The sequence below is a fragment of the Astyanax mexicanus genome, chromosome 1 (genome assembly GCF_023375975.1).
Source record: "Astyanax mexicanus isolate ESR-SI-001 chromosome 1, AstMex3_surface, whole genome shotgun sequence".
In the NCBI taxonomy this organism is placed as follows: Eukaryota; Metazoa; Chordata; class Actinopteri; order Characiformes; family Acestrorhamphidae; genus Astyanax; species Astyanax mexicanus.
Window position 1 is genome coordinate 99,240,143 of NC_064408.1, and position 21,737 is coordinate 99,261,879.

The window sequence follows — 21,737 nt, forward strand, 5'->3', positions numbered from 1 at the left end:
GTGAAGTATGAGCTATAGGTGGGTTTCATGTGAGCAAAGGCTCTGTGTGGGTTTGTACATGTGCATGTACACCATTACAGCTCACTCTAATCTCAGATGGGTTCCTTCTAGGCCCCATAGGTGCAGTATATTTATGTTTACCCCCCTAGTGGTCTTATCACTAACCCTGATGGGGCCTACATATGACATCCATATGTGGGGCCAACATGGAACCCAAGGTTCTCTTGTTTCCATTTGGACTAACCATTCATGCCCCGCATGGGCATGTAATCTTGGTTTTTGGTGAAAACAATAACAGTTGGTGAGAAAGTTGTAGAGAATTTCAGAGGATTTGGGTGTTGATACTGACTTTCAGAGTGGTTTTGTGCAAAATGGGATCTAATAGCAACTGTTTAGCAAACACCTAGCAACATTACAGTAACCACCTGGAAAGAGTACAACAACCACCTATCAAATCCATACTAACCATCTAGAAACCACTTTAACACCATGGCAACTGTGTAACCAGTGTCGGTAATCTACAGCAATCACCTGGAAAAACCCCTTTGCAATACCATAACCACCAGAGAGCAACACCAAGCAAATAAATACTTGAATACTGTAGCAACAGCCTAACAACTGCCTAAAATTTAAATTCATGTTTTCTATATGTCATTCTATATCAAGTCTCTGAGGAATTGGGTGTGTTTTCCTACTGTCCTCACAGGTTTCCTGTGGCACTTCACTTTCCTCCCATCTTCCAAAAAAATCACATACAGGTGTATCTCAAAAAAATTAATACCATTGAAAAGTAATATTATTGAGTTATTTTAGTAATTCAGTTTAAAATGTGAAACGTCATCTGCTGGTGTTGGTCCTCTGTTATATATCAAGTCTAAAGTCAGTGCAGTGTTTTCCCACAAAATCCTACAGCATTTCATGCTTCTCTCTGCTGACAACTTTTATGGAGATGCAGATTTCATTTTCCAGCAGGACTTGGCACATGGCCAAAAGTACTAATTTGTCTTATATAATATTCAAATTTTCTGAGATACTGACTTTTGAGTTCTCATTGGCTGGAAGCCATAATCAACAACAATAAAAGAAATACACTTTTTTTATTAATTACTAAATTAAAGTATTGAGTATTGAGTTTAAGATGCTCCTGTAGTAGGATTATGTAAATTGCGTTTATTGCTTTTGTGTTAAATTACCCCTAGGTGTGAGTTTGTCACTGGTATTCCTGTCTTGTGTCTGATGTATTCATTATGAAGATACAATACACATCAAAACCCTCTGAATTACTTAGTTTACATCCTAGACATGTATTTATGCAGAAAATATAAATCACTGTTGCCTTTTTTTCCTGTAAAAGAAGAGAAGAATTCTACAGAGGTAATGTTTCCTCAAACTGAGCCTAAAATGCAGGCCAAATATTAACCCCACCAAGTGTTCTGAACTAAGGACCCACCCTAAGGCTGCTGCTGGTACTGGACTGTGCTGGAATAGAAGTTAAGCGCTGTGGACACACACACAGACATACACACTGCAGATCAGAGGGCTCTCTAGGCTCACCAGAAGTTTACAGGTAAGCCTCTGGCCTACTTTCCTCAAACTCAAAGCTTGGTATTCTGCCTGTTAGCTTACATCCCCCTGCCAGCCAGCCACCGCTGGCATCTTTCCCTGAACAGTGCCAGATGTTTTATCACTCTGGATGTTCTCCCTCTCCTTCTCCTTCTCCTTCTCTTCCCTCTCTTTGTCCACACGCTTTATCCTCACAGAGCAGGACTCAGGTGTTCTTCCCAGCTGCCAGACCCAAGCCATTCCCAGGCCTCCAGACCATTTCATACCTGGGAAAAGTCTTACAAAAGCTGCTTTGAGTCAGGTCAAGGTCTTACTGTTCCGCAGCACGTTATCTGCTGTTTACCTGCCCTGACTTTGAAGTAAGTCCAGGGTTGCTGCTGCCTCGGGGCTGCCTGACCTGAAGCCCCTTCCTGTGTTTGTTTTTGATAAAGTGTAGTTAGTCCTCAGTTAGCAGGTCGCTTTCCAGAGTGTCCACTAGAAGGTGCTGTTCACGCACACCTACACCTAATGGAGATTTGCAGAGGAGAAATGCTGACCCTGCAGCAGCACAGCTAAGTCCCTGAGCAGCTGTCGACCCACAGCACTGACCCCAATATACCTGAGGGCTTAATAAAAGCTGCATTTCTCCCTTTATACCCCTGACGCTCCGTCTATATATAACAATAAAAAAATAATAAAGAACAGCAGGGATTCCACTTCAGTCAAGTGCAGAACTGCAAAGTTTATTTCACATTTTCTCAGAGTATTGCTGGCCATTAGATTTGGTTTATGTAGGTAAAGTTTGTAAACACAGATTGATATTGCTTGACCTCGGGCCATGTTGGCCTGGCCTTTGTGTAGGTAAGCCTTTTGTGTGTGTGTGTGTGTGTGTGTGTGTGAGAGAGAGAGAGAGAGAGAGAGAGAGAGAAACTGTAGAGCTGTATACTGAGGAGGCACAGTGGTTCTGTTGTGTTCTAGATGAGAAATAAGCACATTTCACACAAATGTACCGTATAGAGTTTGAATATTTGGTGGACATTATCGTTTCCCATTGAAAAATACCATCCAATACTGTCTCTTTAAAACCTGAGATGTTTCTAGTGGTTACAATACATTTAGGGATGTCACAGTATTTCATTATGAGATCTAGTTACATTCAGTGACCACTATTTTTTCGCTACTTTCCTGCTTGTTGCTTTCTGTAGCACTTTCAGAGAAGTTCAATGTTTTTCAAGTCTTTTAAATTAATTTCTGAGAAATTCATTAGATAAAATATAATCAAAGTAATTCGGAGTGGTTTGATGTGAAATGGTTCATTGTAGAGAAACTTGTTAATTTTTCTTTCTTTTTTTTTTTTTTACAATGGTACTAATAGAAATGAAGGCTGCACAATTTTGGGGGTAAAGATTATAGCAATTTTGTTTTCGCACATTTTTACCAGATTTTACTAGATGTCAGTAAACCAACATGGCACATGATTACTAACACACTTCACTTCACCATATTTAAAGGAGGAAGAAGGATAAAACATGGGGGTGGAAACATCATACTTGGGGTGCTTTTCTGCAAAGGGGACAGTACAACTACATCGTATTAAAGGGAGCATGTATGGGGTCATGTATCACAAGATTCAGGCCAACAACCTTCTTCCCTCAGTAAGAGGGAAGTTAAGTCGAGGCTGGGTCTTCCAGCATGACAATGACCCAAAAAACACAGCCAGATCAACTTAAGAGGGGCTCTTTAACAAGCACTTCAATGTCCTGGAGTGGCCACGCCAGTCAACAGAGCTGAAACTCAATGTTGCGATACAATAAAATATACAGATCTCTCTGTTCTTTGTAGAGGGGAAACTTGCAAAATCGGCAGAGTAACAAACACTTATTTCCCTACTATATCACTGTAAACTGAGCTTTTAGAAAATCCTCTCAAAGGTGGATAGAGAAAACAAGGCATAAAGAAAACTCTGATACCTGAACTTGTGCATGTTTCTTATAGTATTTTAAATACCTCCTTACTCCCTTTATAGCGGTAACTACAAAAGTTATACGAATACAATGTCTTCATGCAGATAGCACTATATATTTTATATTTCAACAAATAAGTGTATAAATGTAAATACTGTTGTATTAGAAAAATATAACTATCTGACACTACATAGGAAGACATGTAATTTGGCATTTAATTTCTCTTTTATACATTTTTACACTGTCTTCTGTGTTTGTTGTGTGTAGATGTCTCTCTTCATGAGGTACTTTCCTCCAATAATAGCACAGTGTTTACGTCTCTTGCTGTGCACAAAATATTTTCAAAAACAAATGTGTAAATTGAGCCTTAAATAAAAGGGGCTTGAACAGTTTATATGCTACCTAAGCCAGCTGTCTAACCCAGTGGACGTATTAATAGTATCACCCTGCAGACATGTGATTCGTATCAGCATTCTAAATCCTAAATAACAGCATTTAACATCAAACCACTCTGAATGACTGAATTTTATATTTTGTAGGACAAACCTGATAACTGTATCCATGTCGTAGCATTATCTACCAATAAGACTGTGCTGGAGTGGGCTGTTCATTGACTGTTTGTTCGACCAATGCATAGAAATTCAAACAAACAATTAATAAAATGCCTAATGTCTTAATAAAATAATAGGAGGGGGGGGTAACATTATTTAAAAAACCTTCTCACAATACACAATATTTTTATCACAGTATTTTAAGAGACAAAATGCATCAGTAGTGGCTGACTGATTCTTAATAACTATTATTTATATAGTCTCTTGTAAGTAGTGCAGAATTTTATTCAAAATGTGCTGCACTTGTGCTGGTTAGTGTTCTTTAAGCACTGACAGCATGTCTGATATGCTCAGAATAATATATTCTGCATCACAATACAGTTTATCACTTTAAGATACAATACTGTCATACAGCCCACCCCCTACATTCCCTACTGTGCACACTGATACCACATTCTGATGCACGGTTACACCCCTACTACATTCTGTTCTGATTAAAACTATTAATATATATGATTCTAAGTTTGTTTCTACCTGTTGACCTTTCTAAATCCACATTTAGTGCAGTCCTTAAGCATCTCCTGCACTCTTAGGTTGACTGTAAGTAAGAGCATTACTTTCACAGAGCTAGCTTAAGAACCTCTAGGGGCTTTAAACAGGATACTTGTGCATAATGTAATTATACGGATGGCTCAGTACGGTCCTGTGGTTCTGCGTGTGCTCCTGCTGTGACACCATTAGACATGATTAAGGATTTATTGCCATAAAATATTGCAGATTTTTCTTTAAACGAGTGTTTCTGAGATGTGTTTGAACTGAGATGATTTGCATGAAAAAACAGCCTGAAAATTGAAAAGGAAAAACATGAAATACCTTCCCCCTAACCCTTCTATTACATTCATCTGAGCAGATCTGAGATGATTTTTTTGTTGGGATATTAATGACATTCAGTTGTGTATATGGTATATGGCAGTGTCCACACACATGATACGCAAATATTCTAACATTCTAACATTCGTTTTGTCCTTAAAACCTACAAAAGAATGAAATATCTTGTAGATAATTTGACTCAGTGAGCCAAAGCTTATAGAATTACAAAAAAACACTATCATACTTTCAAAATGATAAATATGAAAATAAATAGCTTCATACGTTTCAAGTATTGAACAACACCTGCAGCTTGGCCCAGCCTCAGATGTGTAGTGTGTACAGTTCCACTGTAAGCAGAATAACTGACGCTGTCAACAACTGACGCTGGTTACAAGGGTGCTGAAATGTGTGCAAGAACTGTGTTAAGCGTTCAGTCTTGTTGATCACTGAGCGAAGATTTTGTTGACTGAAATCCTCAACAGGTAGCTAGCACTAGAGGTGCCAAAGGGTAACTGAATTACAGGATTTTCCATTACAATAATACAAGAATTTAGGCTGTATCATTAACATATTACAATGTAATGCCCAGTTCTTCAACTAGCTAGGCAAATTATTGAGATGTAACCACAGAATGATGCAACCAACTTGTACAGAGTCGAGTTTCAACATGGTGTCACACATCCACGTTTTCCCCTCCACCTTCATCTAGTCCACAAACTACACTTTCTAGAATCCTCTTTAAGATGATGTCACTTTCACATGGTCTCACTCATCAAATCAGAAACTGCCTCTCATTATGCTCTGTGTACTAATCTGGCTCATCTGTTTTTTTATTGATTCTGTATATACAGCTCTGGAAAAAAATAAGAGGCCGCTTAAAAAGTATAAGTTTCTTTGACTTTGACCAAATTAAAAGCCTCTGGAATATAATCAAGAGAAAGTTAGATAGAACAAACCAAGCTGAACTGTTTGAATTTTTGCACCAGGAGTGACAAAGTTATACAAAAGCAGTGTGTAAGACTGGTGGAGGAGAACATGCCAAGATGCATGAAAACTTGTTTTCTTTGCATTATTTAAGGTCTGAAAGCTCTGCATCTTTTTTGTTATTTCAGCCATTTCTCATTTTCTGCAATAAATGCTCTAAATGACAATATTTTTATTTGGAATTTGGGGGAAATGTTGTCTGTAGTTTATAGAATAAAACAAATAATGTTCATTTTACTTAAACATATACCTATAAATGGCAAAATCAGAGAAACTGATTCAGAAACTTCCCTGCTGCAAATTAAATGTCATTACTGTTTTGTCTATTCTGGTTTTGTTTTTTTATTTTTTTATTTAGATTCTCTAATTTGTTTTGGTAGCTTGGTTATTTGTTGTCTTGGTTTTTGGTTTCTTATTTGGTTTTGGCTATATCTGATTTGGTTGCATCACCCTGCATTTACAATTACAGAAAGTCACTTATTTCAAAGTGTTAAGTTTCTCCTGGGTTTGTTCAAGGCCACCCCTGTTGTTGATTGGGTAACGTCATGGTCAATTAGCAAGCTACCTATCTAGCTAGCATTTTTTAATGCTAACTTTTGCCCTGTATATGTGTAAATACGCATCATATTTAACAGCTCAGGACCTAAGACTTCCACAGGCCAATCAGTTTAGATTTTTTTTTTTTTCTTATCAACAGCGTCAGTTATTCTTGTAACATCCAGTTACTTCTGTTTACGTTTGGAGACTTTTTTCTTGGTGATGGCCTCCTGCTTTTTCTTCTCTGCCTCTTCTGCTTTCTTCCTTTCCTCCTTTAGTTCTTTGTACCTCCACTTAGGGATCTGCAGGAACTGTCCGCTGGTGTTGCTGTTCTTGCGCGGGTCTTTCTCAGGCTCATATGTAGGAGGAGGGGCCTTGGTTATACGAAGTTTGGGCACTACCAGGCCCGGTCTTACACTGCTCCTCCTAACCATATGAAGGGGCATGAGACTGGCTCTCCGTGGATCCACCACCGAGGGGTCCAAGGAGTCCTTGTAGTTCTGAGGCTGTAGGCTAGAACGCCGGTCCTTGGGTTTAGGCACCAGCAGGACGCGAGCGTTCTGAAAGAGTCGGTTGTAGGTGTCCAGGTGTCCGGGGCCGAGGCCCTTTAGGTTTTGTGCTCGGTGCTTAGTCATTATCTCCTGGACTGAGTACCGCCGCTTGCCTACGCAAGGTGGGCTGCTAGGGCACACGGTCCGGCAGGTCAGAGCGATGAAGGGGCTCCCCAGCCCTGTGGTCATGCGCACCATGTGATCCAGAACTCCGTCCTCTGAGGCTTCAGTTACGTTGCTGATGTCAAAAATGTCCCGGATGGCTTCAGAGATCTTCTGGATGCAGCCTTTGGGCTGCTGGGCTTTGGAGACCAGTGCAGGCAGTAAGGGCCACTCGGGACGGTAGGCGTCGGAGCACTGCTCTGGACACGGGCGCTGAATCAGCCGCAGCATGATGAAGGCCAGCTCATATCGGCCAGTGAAGACTGCCCACTCGCGAGGAGTGAAATTACGGCCATGATCCCTGGCCTCAAGGTCCGCTCCTGGCACACAAACAAAAAAAAAATTGATTACATGCAGACCTGTGTTTACAATATACAGTAATATACAATAACATGCCTAAAGTAAAGGGACATCAGTATAAAGTATGAGGTGTTATCTTGTGAGTGAGAATGGATAGTAGTGCTTTTTGGTATGACCAAAAATGTATATCACTATATTTTTTAAGATTCTGATGGTTTCACGGAATATCACAGTATTTTTATTATTATAGTTTATTTATATATTTTTGCATGACTGGGCTTTTATATATAGGTCTGTGAATTACTGTACTGTTAGGAGTACATATAATATAAAACACTAAGGCTTTAAATTACAGCTCTAATTACTACTGGGTTTATTTTGTTCCACAAAATTACACAATATATGAAGAAATCAGACTTTGTTATAAAAAAAACAGATGAAGAATGTGAACAATAGACCCTTAAAAAGGGATACACCAACAACTTTCCAACAACTTTAACATGGTTTCCTTTACAAAACAATTTGAATTAATAGTTCAAGCCATTAAAGGCATTACAGTATTAAAATCAGCCACAATTACTTTCTTTCTCCAGTTCACGGGCAGACCGCGACTGTCCGTGTTGCACAATGCCAAGCTACGGCGTAGGCCAGGGTGTAGGATAAGCTGTAGGTTCGACTAAGGAGTATAAATTGGCTTCACAGACCTCAGCTTCCACTGTGCTACCTTGTTGTGCTAACTGGCTAGCGGTATCCAGTAGGAATGTGACGATTTCGATATTTTATCGAAATCAATCGAAAATATGTCATGGTCTTGAGCCTCGAAGTCAAAAAGAGGATCGACCATCCCTCCCGCAAATGGCGCAGCATGGACATTGTGACTGCTCAAAGAGCAGCCCTTTCTCCAGAGAATGTGGACATTCTCATCTTCTTAAAGAAAAACTTGAAATATAAAACTAACAGTTGTTTTGTCTAGCCTCAAATATGTTAATAGTTTTGGTACCTTAAGGAGCATCTTTCTCTCAGATAAAGTTAATAATATATCTTTGTTAAAGAAAAAAACTTTTCATTCTTAGGGACCGAGTCTTATTTTTCATGTTTAACTATTATAGTAAGATAGAGTTCAGTTTGTTAAGGCTCTAATTGTTCTATTATTTTTTACATAACTGTTCCTGTATTTTTTTATTATTTATTTTAATAGTGCACACTGCTGCTACCAAAAAAAGCCACTAGATGGCATTACATATATATCTTAATTAAATTATTTAAATTTAACCAGTAGTGCCTAATGTGGTGTATTACAGATCACTTGTATCACTTTGCATCACTTATATCAAGCCCACCTTTTGAAATAAGATATTGTAAATTTGATTAATCAAACCAATGACTGACCAAAGACTAATCTAAAACTGGCATAGGCCTCTCTGATGTAAAAAAAAAAAAAAAAAAAAAAGAGAAAATGAGAATCGAATCGAATCGAGGATTTAGAGAATCGTGACACCCCTAGTATCTAGTGAGCTGTCCCAGCGTGCTTGTTTGGAGGCGCTGTTGTACAATGTGTGCTTCTATACAGCACTCCGCTGTGAAAAATGTGAAAAATAAAAAAATTCATTCTAAACTGACATACAGTATACCATATGAACCTGTATACCGCCCAGCACTAATGGCTAGCATGCTCATGGGAGGGCAAGTCTGATAGTTGGCTCCAGGTGAATTAAATATTCCATCTCCCTTTCCTTTAAATTTTACAATTATTTAACATTCCTCGATCCATAGTGTCAAGTGGGTAGTGAAAATACATCATAGAAAGCATTACCACCCACAGTGGACAGTTCAGTGTGTGGTAATGATTGTGACCAGTAATGATTCTGGCTAGAATAATTCATGGCTTAAAATAAACCCACATTTAATGCAGGAGTCAATGTAGAGTGATTAGCTTTTATGGAACAAAGCAGAAGTCATGGGAAACACCAATAACATTTCCTATAATATCTTGCATATCAATATATAGTTTGAGTGTAAATGGATATTTGTTCATATTGAGTAGGCCTATTCACTGTAATGTTTCATAATGAGGAACTGTAAAAAGATGACCAACATTTTGTGCATGTATTATACTGTACTTTATAAGTCCTAAACAAACACATCATGTTGCTAAGGATGTGATGATCAGGGTGTGACCCTTTAGGGCATGACTAAAACACAGATACAGCACATTTTTTTGCTAACTTCTCAATCTATTGTTAGCTAGGTACAAAAACAGTGACAGTATATTTCTCCAAGAAATGAACGTGTTAACACAGCTTTCACAGAAGAGAAAGATTACTTTGTAGATATCTTAGCTTATTAGCTCTTCTAAAGAGGCAGCCTCCATCCTAAAATGACTCATTTCTCTTGGGTATTTAAAAGAAATTCAATGCTTTTTACTCTATGTGCTGCAAAACTTTCATATTACTTATATTTTAGCTTTATAGCTACATTCTAAAGGAGTAAACCTCCAATCCTATGATAATTTGCTGATTTATTATTTATTCATTCTATTGTTTATTTGAACTTGTTGAGTGAAGTTACTAAAATAGACAAAAGTCTAATTAAAATAAAAGTCACTGATACAAACAAACAAATATATGGTGCCATGTTATTATTGTTTGTTACAAAATGTGAAAGACATCCTCAGGCTAACCTCAAGCTATGCTAGGCTACATAATTCAGATGTTCATTGTCCATTTATTCAAATCACCTAAAATATAACTGAATACATGTCCCTAAAATATCTGTTATCATTGTCTAGCTTAAGTCTTTAGCCTTTTTTACTCGAGATTTGATCTGATTAGCACTTACGCTGACACACATTAGAAGCTAATTTTATAATAACTTATTTCTTCCACCATTTATTAGGAAAATAAGTGTAAGGGAGTGGACCACAGATTTACTCATCATTCTGAACACACCCCAAATCATTCCTGTCTTTCTGTTAATGGATTAAAAGCTCTACATTAGTACATGAGATGAATATGGAGATAATTCCAAGTATTTTTCTGCCACCAAATTGGTTTCACATTATTCAAAACATTTCAGACAGTGCTGGTGTGTGTCTCGAGATGCTCTTAAAGCTGGCTATTTTAAACTGCCATTGGATACTAGCACTAGAGGCTAATAAATGGAGTGAAAAAAGGACTATTCTTCTCATAGAATGGCACTGTTCTGAGAATGTCACACATCAGCTCCACTTGAAATGCATCTAGAGAGAAGTCGGCATTAGGCAAGGAGAAATTATAGTGCGCAGGAAAGCTAGAGTACCTGCCATCATCAGCGCTCGGACACAGTCCACTCTGCCCTGCATAGCAGCTTTCATCAGAGCGGTGAAACCGTGGCAGTTCCTCTTCTCGATGTCAAGGCCGGGGAAGTAGTTGAGTAGGTAGTTTGTGATTGTGATGTGCCCTGCAATCATCGAGGTGAATCATGCACAGAGTTACAATAAAGAAGCACCTTCTGCAGCGGCAATGCCTCGTCTAAATCATGCAAAGCCGGGATTCAAAGCTTTATTTTCAACATTTTTTAGAGGCTGCTTTTTTTTATACATTTTTGAACATAAGAGTAATAGAAATTGAATTAATCCATTTGTGATGTTCTGGACTGATCAGTATTTACCTGTATTTATAATTAAATACTAAAAATGGCATCATAGTAGGGCTGCTTCTTTTTGTTTACAATAGTCACTGATACTCATAGTTTTAACAGATATTCCCATTCCTATACACATTCTATACACATATGTACTGCATAATTTTGTCATGTAGACAAATGCTGGTTCAATTTTTAATAAGTCGGCCAACTTTATGCAAAACTGATGTATTCAAAAGAGGGAAAATCTAGATAATCATTCAGGTTCATTCAGTCTTGGCATTTAGCTGTGGTGGAAATTGAGTTTAACTAGATTTAGCAATTTCCTGTCAGTTTAAGGTTGACTTAGAGCTTGATCCTTTTAACGTCTTCTTGTGTTCAGTTCTTGCATTTATGCATTTCATGTTTTTCCCTTCTGTGTATTTTTTTTTCACTTAAAATAATATAATATACTGAGCACTTGAACCTCCAAGTATGTGTTACACAGCAAATTACCCAGTGTTCCTCAGTAAAAGTCAACACTTTTAGTATTAAATTAATGCTGTGAATGTTACATTTGAACAATTAAGTTTTAATTTTACACTAACTGTTAAATCAGCACAGGAAAAAGTTGCTGCTCAAGCATAAAAGTAATGAGAATTAATGTTTTACCTTTAAATACTGGAACTAATTTGATGCCACTACAACTATTTTAAACTGATACTCATAGTTTAATAATCTTAGTTCTTAGAATCTTAAAATCATCTGCAAGTAGGGCTGGGAGGTTAATTAAATTAATTTGATTAATTGAATTACGGTTTTAATGCAATTTAAATGGGATAATTGAGATGAAATAGTAGATGGGTGTCATTTCCATACTCTGCATTCTTCCTTAACTGAATTTTTGAAAGTTATTTTTGCTACTTGTTGAATATAAAAGCTGATTGTAAGGTTAAAGAGAGATGCTTGATTTTCATGAAAAATAGATCAATTAATTTTTTTGTGTGTGTGTGTAAAAATAACATTAAAATGTTTAAAGTTTTACATTGGTCTCATAAGTTAAATTGTGCTGTTTGTTATTATTCTGGGAGAATTACAAATAAATTAAATGGAAGTTGTTCACTTACGAACTAAAAAAATCTAAATTGTAATCGAGAATCATGTATATATTGAGATTTTTTTTTTAAAATATGGCCAAGCCATATTTGCAGGAGGATTTCCTTTCCTTTAAAGAACCATTTTGTCCAGGCAAAATACTATTTATGGATGATTCTTTGAGTTTATTATGGTTTTATGTGGAACCATTGCCTTTACTAGAGAGCCCTTAAAAACTCAAAGTCGCAAAAATCAGATTTGCTTCTCTAACAAACCTCTCACAAGGTTTTTGCAGAATTCCTTAAAGAATCTTCCTTTTAAAAGGTTCTTTATTCTTAAGTAGAAACCTTTTAGAAATATTTTGTATTATTATGGGTTTCACAGCTGCAGGATGAAAACATCTGCTAAAATAATAAAACCTCTAAAAGATCGATAGTCATTTAAACAATGGATAAGCAAACCCCACCCCACACAGAGTGTAAGTGAGTGCACTGTATCATATCAGATCATCATTTCGGAGTTTATGTAATAGCTTGTGCTTGCTAGGTCATGTCTGGACCTGCTTCAAGTATCTGCTGGTCAGAATAATTATACATGACAGATCTCATTAGATGACATTGGACATTTACAGAAACACCAGCTACATCTGTAGAAAAGTGATTCCAGACCCTCTGGGCTGATGTCACCATACAGCACCATAATGACCTGCAACGTGCCGCCATGCAAACAAAGGAATTCACCAGGGGAATTTGGTTATGGAAAGTTCTGGGCAGCCCCAGTTAATCTGAGATAGTATCTAAGGAAGCCCCCACCTTATCGTACTGAACAGGAAAACAGAATTAAAAAACAAAGTGAAAGGAATTATATAACTAAAGGTTGGGACAGTGTTTTAAACTAAGAATGCTACACTATAGAAATTATGCGATGATGCAATTATCATATAATTTTTATGTGCATGTGTTCCAATACATAATCATATAACACAGAAACTACATATATCTACCTAGATTACAAAAGATAAAAAGTATAAAAACTGCAACAAATACTATATCAGCAAATACTGGTTTGAAATATTGAAACATATTTATATTATATACTAGGGATGCAACGATAAAGTGTCGCAACGGTTCGGTTCGTATCGCATTTTTGGGCCACGGTATCGGTTTGGTTTCGATATATCAATATTAAACCTTTGTGGTTGTGGAGAAGGAGGAGCACTCATTGCAACTACCAACCACCGCCCCCCCCCCCCCCCCCCCCAACAGCACGCCCTCAGCAGCCCCTCCCCCTGGCCATTCAGTACCAGAGCGTTCGTTCCCTCTGTTAGTGCGCGCACCGAAATACCGTGGTGCATCCGGGTGTATCAAACCGAACAGGCCGAACCGAACGGTTCGATAAAATACTGAGAACCGTTGCATCCCTATTATATACCTATATTTATATACTTTTTAAAAAACACTATATCGCTACTTACATAATGATATATGATGTAGAAGCAACTGAACAGTTTTAATAGGTGTTCAAGCGCCTATTTTTATTTTATTTTTTTGTCTGTGAGGTTCTCTATTTCACATTTAATTTGTTTGAACAGTTATGCTAACTTAAAATCAGGGGACTGAACACAACCAACATTGAAGTGAATACTATAGAAACATTTAATAATTTAATAATTATTTAAAATGTATTTTATTTAATATTTAGTACACATACTTTTCACTTTTGACTTTTTGATATTTTACTATATTATATGTTTGAGTGTTTTCAAGTGTCAAGTACTTAAGTTTGTATTCAGGCAGGATTTTTACTATTAGTAAAGAGCAGTTAGTCTTTTCGTATTTTATGTTTTTGCATGATTTAAATGAATCATGAAATGCAGACAGACCTACAGAAGCTTATTTACCACATTATTTAATTAAGTATTCATAATTAAGCTGGTTTCAGTCACATTGATTAATTGTTCATCAAAATAATTGTTATAAACAGAGCTGTAAAGTGTTATTAATTGAACATAATATGAATTATGTAACATACACTGTGAAAATATATGGGCACCTTAGCCCTATTAGGCAGGGACCTACCTGCCTGGGCAGCGGTAATAAGGGCCGTGTTGCCCTCCTTGTCCTGCCAGTTCACATCCAAATGAGGACACACTGTGAGAGCCATGACCACGTCCATGTACCCCTGATAACAGGCCACCAACAACCCGGTCTGTGGAGTCAACAAACACACACAATCAAGTACTGCCTGGAGGAAATGACAGATCAGGCTGCAGGAAAACATCTGATTACCTCTTGTTATGTAAATCATACAGCAGGATGGTTATGCAACACAATGAGCACAGGTCCCAAATCACAAGCACAATAATATTTGTGATAATATACAACTTCCATACCAGCCGTTTTCTGCTGCTTTAATACAAAAGTTGAACAAAATTAAAGAAGCAATCTTCTTTTCCAAATCTAACAAAATTATGCATCTGTATTTATTTAGAGTTCCTCGTACTTTTTAAAACTTATAGGAGGATTAAAATAAAAAGACCATTGTTGTTATTTGGAAGCACGGTTCTAAGAAAAGTGTCATATCAGAAATAACAGCACAGAATGTTTTTCAACCAATCAGTCTGTGTAGCGGAACTGTTCAACAAAATGAGCTTAAAATGGAACTCAAAACTGACCATATTGTCTTGTTTTTTCATATCCCTGGTCATATTAAATATAACTTATTGTTTTTTAATTAAAAGACTACAGTTAAAAATATACATTTGTTTCAGTAATCTTACAAAATGTAATGGTCTCTACTATGTATCAATTGGATAAAAAAATAATATTAACCAGTAATATGATATTTTACTTTCCTTTCCTACAAGTTACAGTACCTAAAAACAGTAACAATAGTAATATGGTGATTTAAAGTATTTGTATATTAGATAATTGTCAGATATTAAAATTTGAGTACTAGTTAATTGAAAAAAACACTCCAAATATCCAAATATTATGACCACCTCCTTGTTACTACAATAATTGTCCATTTCATGAACTCCATTGAGCACTTATGGCTCTATATTACACTCTGCGTAAGGTGCATTGCAAAGCTCATTGTTAACTACACCCCGCAAACAATCTATTTTCCACTTAAACTTAAATACAGGATGAAAGGAGGATAATAAACAGATATATAGAACTACAAATTGCTCCTGCTCTAAGTGGATGTACAGCAGTAAGAGGAGAGTGAAGCAGTAAACTCTTATCAATCTCTGCTCACTACAGTGTGTTCGCTGAGCCCGCTGGCATGTCTCCTGCTGTCTTTCCAGCCAGTCTGTCCTAGTTAAGCGTGAACAGTGTGTATTGTGGAGAGACATGTCAGCAGCCTGTCATCACCGACACACAGCTGTAGGCAGCTGCCTAAAAATAAACCCACAGACGACCGTGCTTTACATGGCCGGGGCGATCAGTGAATACAGTGCGCACGCCGCTCTGCATCTCTGCCTCCAGTGTGTCTGGGCTGACTCCTGTCACACAGGTGTCATAACTGGTTAAGACTTGACTGATGCAATTTAATAAAATGTGCTTTTTTTGATGAATGCACTTGTGCGCATGCATCAGTCAGCATTCTGAAGCATGGGTGGTGCTATTTTTAGGGTTCAAGCACCGAAGGTGCGTAGAACCCTATTGTTTTTGCTAAGATTTTTCTTATTAGGGGTTCGAGCACGTAGTGCTAGAAACCCTATTGTAATTGTTCTGATTATTATTATTATTATTAGGGGTTCGAGCACGTAGTGCTAGAAACCCTATTGTAATTGTTCCGATTATTATTATAGTTCTTATTCTTTTTCTGCCATAGAAGTGATTGGGCAGAAGAAACCGTAAGGCCTACAGGGCTGAGACTTGGTCATATGGTAGTACTTCTCACCGCTACTCAGATTCAAAAGATGAGCTCGATCGGCCTCAAGGGGGCGCTATGGCGAAGGTCAACGCGTTTGGCCTCGTAACTCCTACGTCCTGATAGCTAGAGCAAAAATTCTTGCATTATATGATTCCTTGGTTAATGCCAAATCAAAAAGGTCAATAGAACCACTAAGCTCCGCCCACTTAGATTTTTTGCTATTTAGCATAATATGCAAAACCTACTTTTGAGAACTTGTCCTAGGTTCATTGACCAATCCTGTCATATTTGGTGTCAAACAACTCAACAGAGTCCCAACCTCAATAATTATCGAAAAAATTGTGAAATTTGCAAACAATATGGCCGCCATATGCAAATTAATCTTACCGTGGCACACCCAAATTTACTCTAACAGCTGTAACTTTTGAATGCTTAAACCTACACTAATGCCACTTTACAACTTTGATGCCAACATGATTCTGAGGTAGCCCGTCAATCTGTGTAGACATACGCCCCCAGGGGGCGGAGCCAAAGCTAAAAATCTGTTTCTCAGGAACCATACAAGCTATGAAGCTCTCCTTTGGCATGTATCATCTATGGCCTATGTCCTAATGTTTTACAGAAGGAAAATGTGATATGCAAATTTTTGCGATCGTTATTAGCCAATCAAATTCCAGCAAGCTTTTGACAGGCTAAACAATGACCAATCAGGACGATACTTATACCCTACATGTATCTCAGGGCCTTCTATCATCCTTTAAAATATGGCGTTGATTGGCCTCAAGGGGGCGCTATAGCAGAAAATCAGTTATATCTAAAGGTACAAGTGGCCTAGGCTTGTTATTCTTTTTAGTTGTATCCTTTGCTGTAGCCTTTACAACTTTGTAATTACATGTGTTTACCAAAAATGCAAAGATTTTCATCAGTGGCCAAAAGAGTAAAAATGGCTCTTTTCGAACTTGTCTTTAAGTCCTTAATCAATCAAAACAAATTTGGTCTTGATGCAATCTTGAGACCCTGTAGGTAAATAATTATCAAAAAAATCTTGACATTTTAACTATTTGAGGCCCATAAACCTTGATCAAACATGTACGTGAAAGCCTTTTCAGAGTTATTTGGCCAAAACTCTGTCAAAGTTTAAAACATGCCAAAACTGTTGAAGCTACTAATTAACAATGACATTTGAAGCACATGTGCCAAGTATGAGCCAAATAAGTCTTCAGTAGGCTCTACAGTGAAAAAAAACTATTTTCAATTTATTCTATTTATCGCTATTTTCCAACCTAAATGGACAGAAGACAGGAACCTTTCACCCGATCAACACACAAATTTATACACATATATAGACTGATAATCTGATCTTGATTGCAAATTTTCAGCCAAATCGGACATGTTTTGCCTCTACAACGGCTGGAAAACTACAGCGATTTTGTAGGCCTCAAGCCTGTATTATCGCTTTTTTCAAATCTAAATTGACAGAAGTCAGGAACCTTTGACCCTATTGACACAGAAATTGACATACATATATAGACTGATATTGTGATCTTGATTGCAAATTTTGAGCCAAATCAGATATTTTTTGCCTCTAATATGGCCAAAGAGCAACAGCCATTTTGTAGGCCATAAGCCTGTATTATCACTTTTTTCAAGCCTAAATGGACAGAAGTCAGGAACCTTTGACCCTATCAACACACAAATTTACACACAGATATATATATATAATATATATATAGATATATATACAGACCACTTGATCATGAGTACCAATTTGGAGCCCAATCAGACTTTTCTTCTCTTTTTAATAAATAGAAACACACTGATAGGGAATGTTCTGTCTTACTTATAGAGTGATAGATTTCCAGCAGGTTATATGTGGTCTCTTGCTGCGCTCTGGTGGTCATTTGGTGAAACAGCTACAGGTGAATTATTCTAAATAAAAGCTCTGCTGAACTTATTTAATCTTGCTTGTCTTGCTTAATTGAAGATCTTTATCCTTCTTGGTCATGCTAATCAGCCACCTGGGTCATTCTTGTTTATGCTCCACCCACTTAATTTTTTTTTTATTTGCATAATATGCAAAACTTACTTTTGAGATCTTTTCCTTGGCTCCTTGACCAATCATGACATGTTTGGTGTCAAACAGTTCAGCAGAGCTTACTCCTCAATAATTATTAAAAAAATCTTTACATTTATAAACAGTATGGCCGCCATATGCAAATGAGTTCTACCATGGTGCAGTAAAATCTCTTTAACACTTATAACTTTTGAATGCTTAACCTGACACTAATACCACTTCAGTCCTTTGATCATTACATGATTCTCAGATACCCTGTCAGTTTAAGTAGACATACACCCCCAGGGGGCGGGGCCAATGCTCGATAGCTGTTTCTCTAGAACCATACAAGCTATCAAGGTCATCCTAGCCAATTATCATCTATGGCCCATGCACTAATGGTACACCAAATGAAAATTTGATATGGACACTTTTGTGGTCACTATTAGCCAATCACATTCCAGCAAGCTTTAAACAGGCGGAATGTTAATCAGGTCAAAACTTATATACTATATACAGGTTATTTATATGCCCTTTTTATGCCTTGTGTTTTTTCAATTTAAGAACTGAATTTGTTTCACCAAATGCCCACTAGAGTGCAGTAAGACACCACATAAAACCTGATGAACACTACAGCTCAATTTATCAATGATTTCAAATAGTTTACTCACACCACACATCTAGCATTGCCATTATGGTCTTTATGGTCCTGCTGGTCATTCAGCTTTGTCCTCATAGTAATGGTGGTCTTCCAGCTTGGTCATACTGGCCAACCACCTTTGCCATGCTGGTCATCCAGTTTGGTCATTATGGTCTTCCAGCTTGGTCAATATGGTCAACAAGTTTGTCATCCAGATTAGTCATGCTGGTAATCTAGCTTGGTCTTCACGGTCATGCTGGTCATCCTCATCCAGTTTGGCGATGCCGGTCAACCGGCAACATATTTTAAGCCTAACTGGCCTCCAGGGGCCTCTTTGCCTGTAACGCTCGAACCCCGTAAATCGCCGCTTGCGGCTATATTTATAGTTCTTATTCTTTTTCTGCCATAGAAGTGATTGGGCAGAAGAAACCGTAAGGCCTACAGGGCTGAGACTTGGTCATATGGTAGTACTTCTCACCGCTACTCAGATTCAAAAGATGAGCCCGATCGGCCTCAAGGGGGCGCTATGGCGAAGGTCAACGCGTTTGGCCTCGTAACTCCCACGCCCTGATAGCTAGAGCAAAAATTCTTGCATTATATGATTCCTTGGTTAATGGCAAATCAAAAAGGTCAATAGAACCACTAAGCTCCGCCCACTTAGATTTTTTGCTATTTAGCATAAAATGCAAAACCTACTTTTGCGAACTAGTCTGTGGATTTTTGACCAATCCTGACAAGTTTGGTGTCAAACAACTCAGCAGAGTCCCATCCTCAATAATTATCGAAAAAATCTTGAAACTTGTAAACAATATGGCCGCCATATGCAAATTAATCTTACCGTGGCACACCAAAATTCACTCTAACAGCTGTAACTTTTGAATGCTTAAACTGACACTAATGCCGCTTTAGACCTTTGGTAATAACATGATTCTGAGGTAGCCTGTCAATCTGTGTAGACGTACGCCCCCAGGGGGCGGAGCCAAAGCTAAAAATCTGTTTCTCAGGAACCGTACAAGCTATCAAGCTCTCGTTTGGCATGTATCCTCTGTGGCCTATGTCCTAATGGTCTACCGAAGGATATTTTGATGTGTGAATTTTTGTGGTCGCTATTAGCCAATCAGATTACAGCAAGCTTTTGACAGGCTAAACAATCACCAATCAGGACGATACTTATATTGTACATGTATATGAGGGCCTTTTATCATCCATTAAAATATGGCGTTGATTGGCCTCTAGGGGGCGCTATAGCAGAAAATCAGTTATATCTAAAGGTACAAGTGACCTAGGCTTGTTATTCTTTTTGAGTTGTATGCTTTGCTGTAACCTTTACAACTTTGTAATTACATGTCTTTACCAAAAATGTATTGTTTTGCATCAGTGGCCAGTAGAGTAAAAATTGCACTTTTCGAACTAGTCCCTGGATATTCAACCAATTAAATCAACTTTGGTCTTTTCACAATCTTGAGACCGTGTAGGTAAATAATTATCAAAAAAATGTTGGAATTTTAACTTTTTATGGCCCCAACACCTTGATCAAACATGTACGTGAAAGCCTTTTCAGAGTTATTTGGCCAAAACTCTGTCAAAGTTTAAAACATGCCAAAACTGTTGAAGCTACTAATTAACAATGACATTTGAAGTACATGTGCCAATTATGAGCCAAATAAGTCTTCAGTAGGCTCTACAGTGAAAAAATAACTATTTTCAATTTATTCTATTTATCGCTTTTTTCCAACCTAAATGGACAGAAGACAGGAACCTTTCACCCTATCAACACACAAATTTATACACATATATAGACTGATAATCTGATCTTGATTGCAAATGTTAAGCCAAATCGGACATGTTTTGCCTCTACAACGGCTGGAAAACTACAGCGATTTTGTAGGCCTCAAGCCTGTATTATCGCTTTTTTCAAATCTAAATGGACAGAAGACAGGAACCTTTGACCCTATTGACACAGAAATTGACATACATATATAGATTGATATTGTGATCTTGATTGCAAATTTTGAGCCAAATCAGATATTTTTTTGCCTCTAATATGGCCAAAGAGCAACAGCCATTTTGTAGGCCATAAGCCTGTATTATCACTTTTTTCAAACCTAAATGGTCAGAAGTCAGGAACCTTTGACCCTATCAACACACAAATTTACATTCATGTATATACAGACCACTTGATCATGAGTACCAATTTGAAGCCCAATCGGACGTTTCTTCTCTTTTTGATAAATAGAAACACACTGATAGGGAATGTTCTGTCTTTCTGATAGAGTGATAGATTTCCAGCAGGTTATATGTGGTCTCTTGCTGCGCTCTGGTGGTCATTTGGTGAAACAGCTACAGGTGAATTATTCTAAATTAAAGCTCTGCTGAACTTATTCAATCTTGCTTGTCTTGCTTAATTGAACATATTTATCCTTCTTGTTCATGCTGGTCAGCCGCCTGGGTCATTCTTGTTTATGCTCCACCCACTTAATTTTTTTTAAAATTTGCATAATATGCAAAACCTACTTTTGAGATCTTGTCCTTGGATCCTTGACCAATCATGACATGTTTGGTGTCAAACAGTTCAGCAGAGCTTACTCCTCAATAATTATTAAAAAAATCTTTACATTTATAAACAATATGGCCGCCATATGCAAATGAGTTCTACCATGGTGCAGTAAAATGTCTTTAACACTTATAACTTTTGAATGCTTAACCTGACACTAATACCACTTCAGTCCTTTGATCATTACATGATTCTCAGATACCCTGTCAGTTTAAGTAGACATACACCCCCCCAGGGGGCGGGGCCAATGCTCGATAGCTGTTTCTCTAGAACCATACAAGCTATCAAGGTCATCCTAGCCAATTATCATCTATGGCCCATGCACTAATGGTACACCAAATGAAAATTTGATATGGACACTTTTGTGGTCACTATTAGCCAATCACATTCCAGCAAACTTTTAACAGGCGGAATGTTAATCAGGTCAAAACTTATATACTATATACGGGTTA

General features: G+C 37.6%; 1 protein-coding gene across 1 annotated transcript in view; it reads right to left on the reverse strand.

Moving 5' to 3' along the window:
* Positions 1–2,259: 2,259 nt before the first annotated feature.
* ankrd33ba (ankyrin repeat domain 33ba) overlaps positions 2,260–21,737 on the reverse strand; it is a 41,217-nt gene continuing 21,739 nt past the window's right edge. Inside the window, exons 3-5 of the mRNA XM_007252288.4 lie at positions 14,235–14,364; positions 10,759–10,899; positions 2,260–7,481 (exon numbers count right to left, since the gene is read on the reverse strand). Of these exons, the coding sequence (XP_007252350.1) occupies positions 6,634–7,481; positions 10,759–10,899; positions 14,235–14,364 (1,119 nt within the window). The 3' untranslated portion in view covers positions 2,260–6,633. The remainder of the gene's footprint in view (positions 7,482–10,758; positions 10,900–14,234; positions 14,365–21,737) is intronic.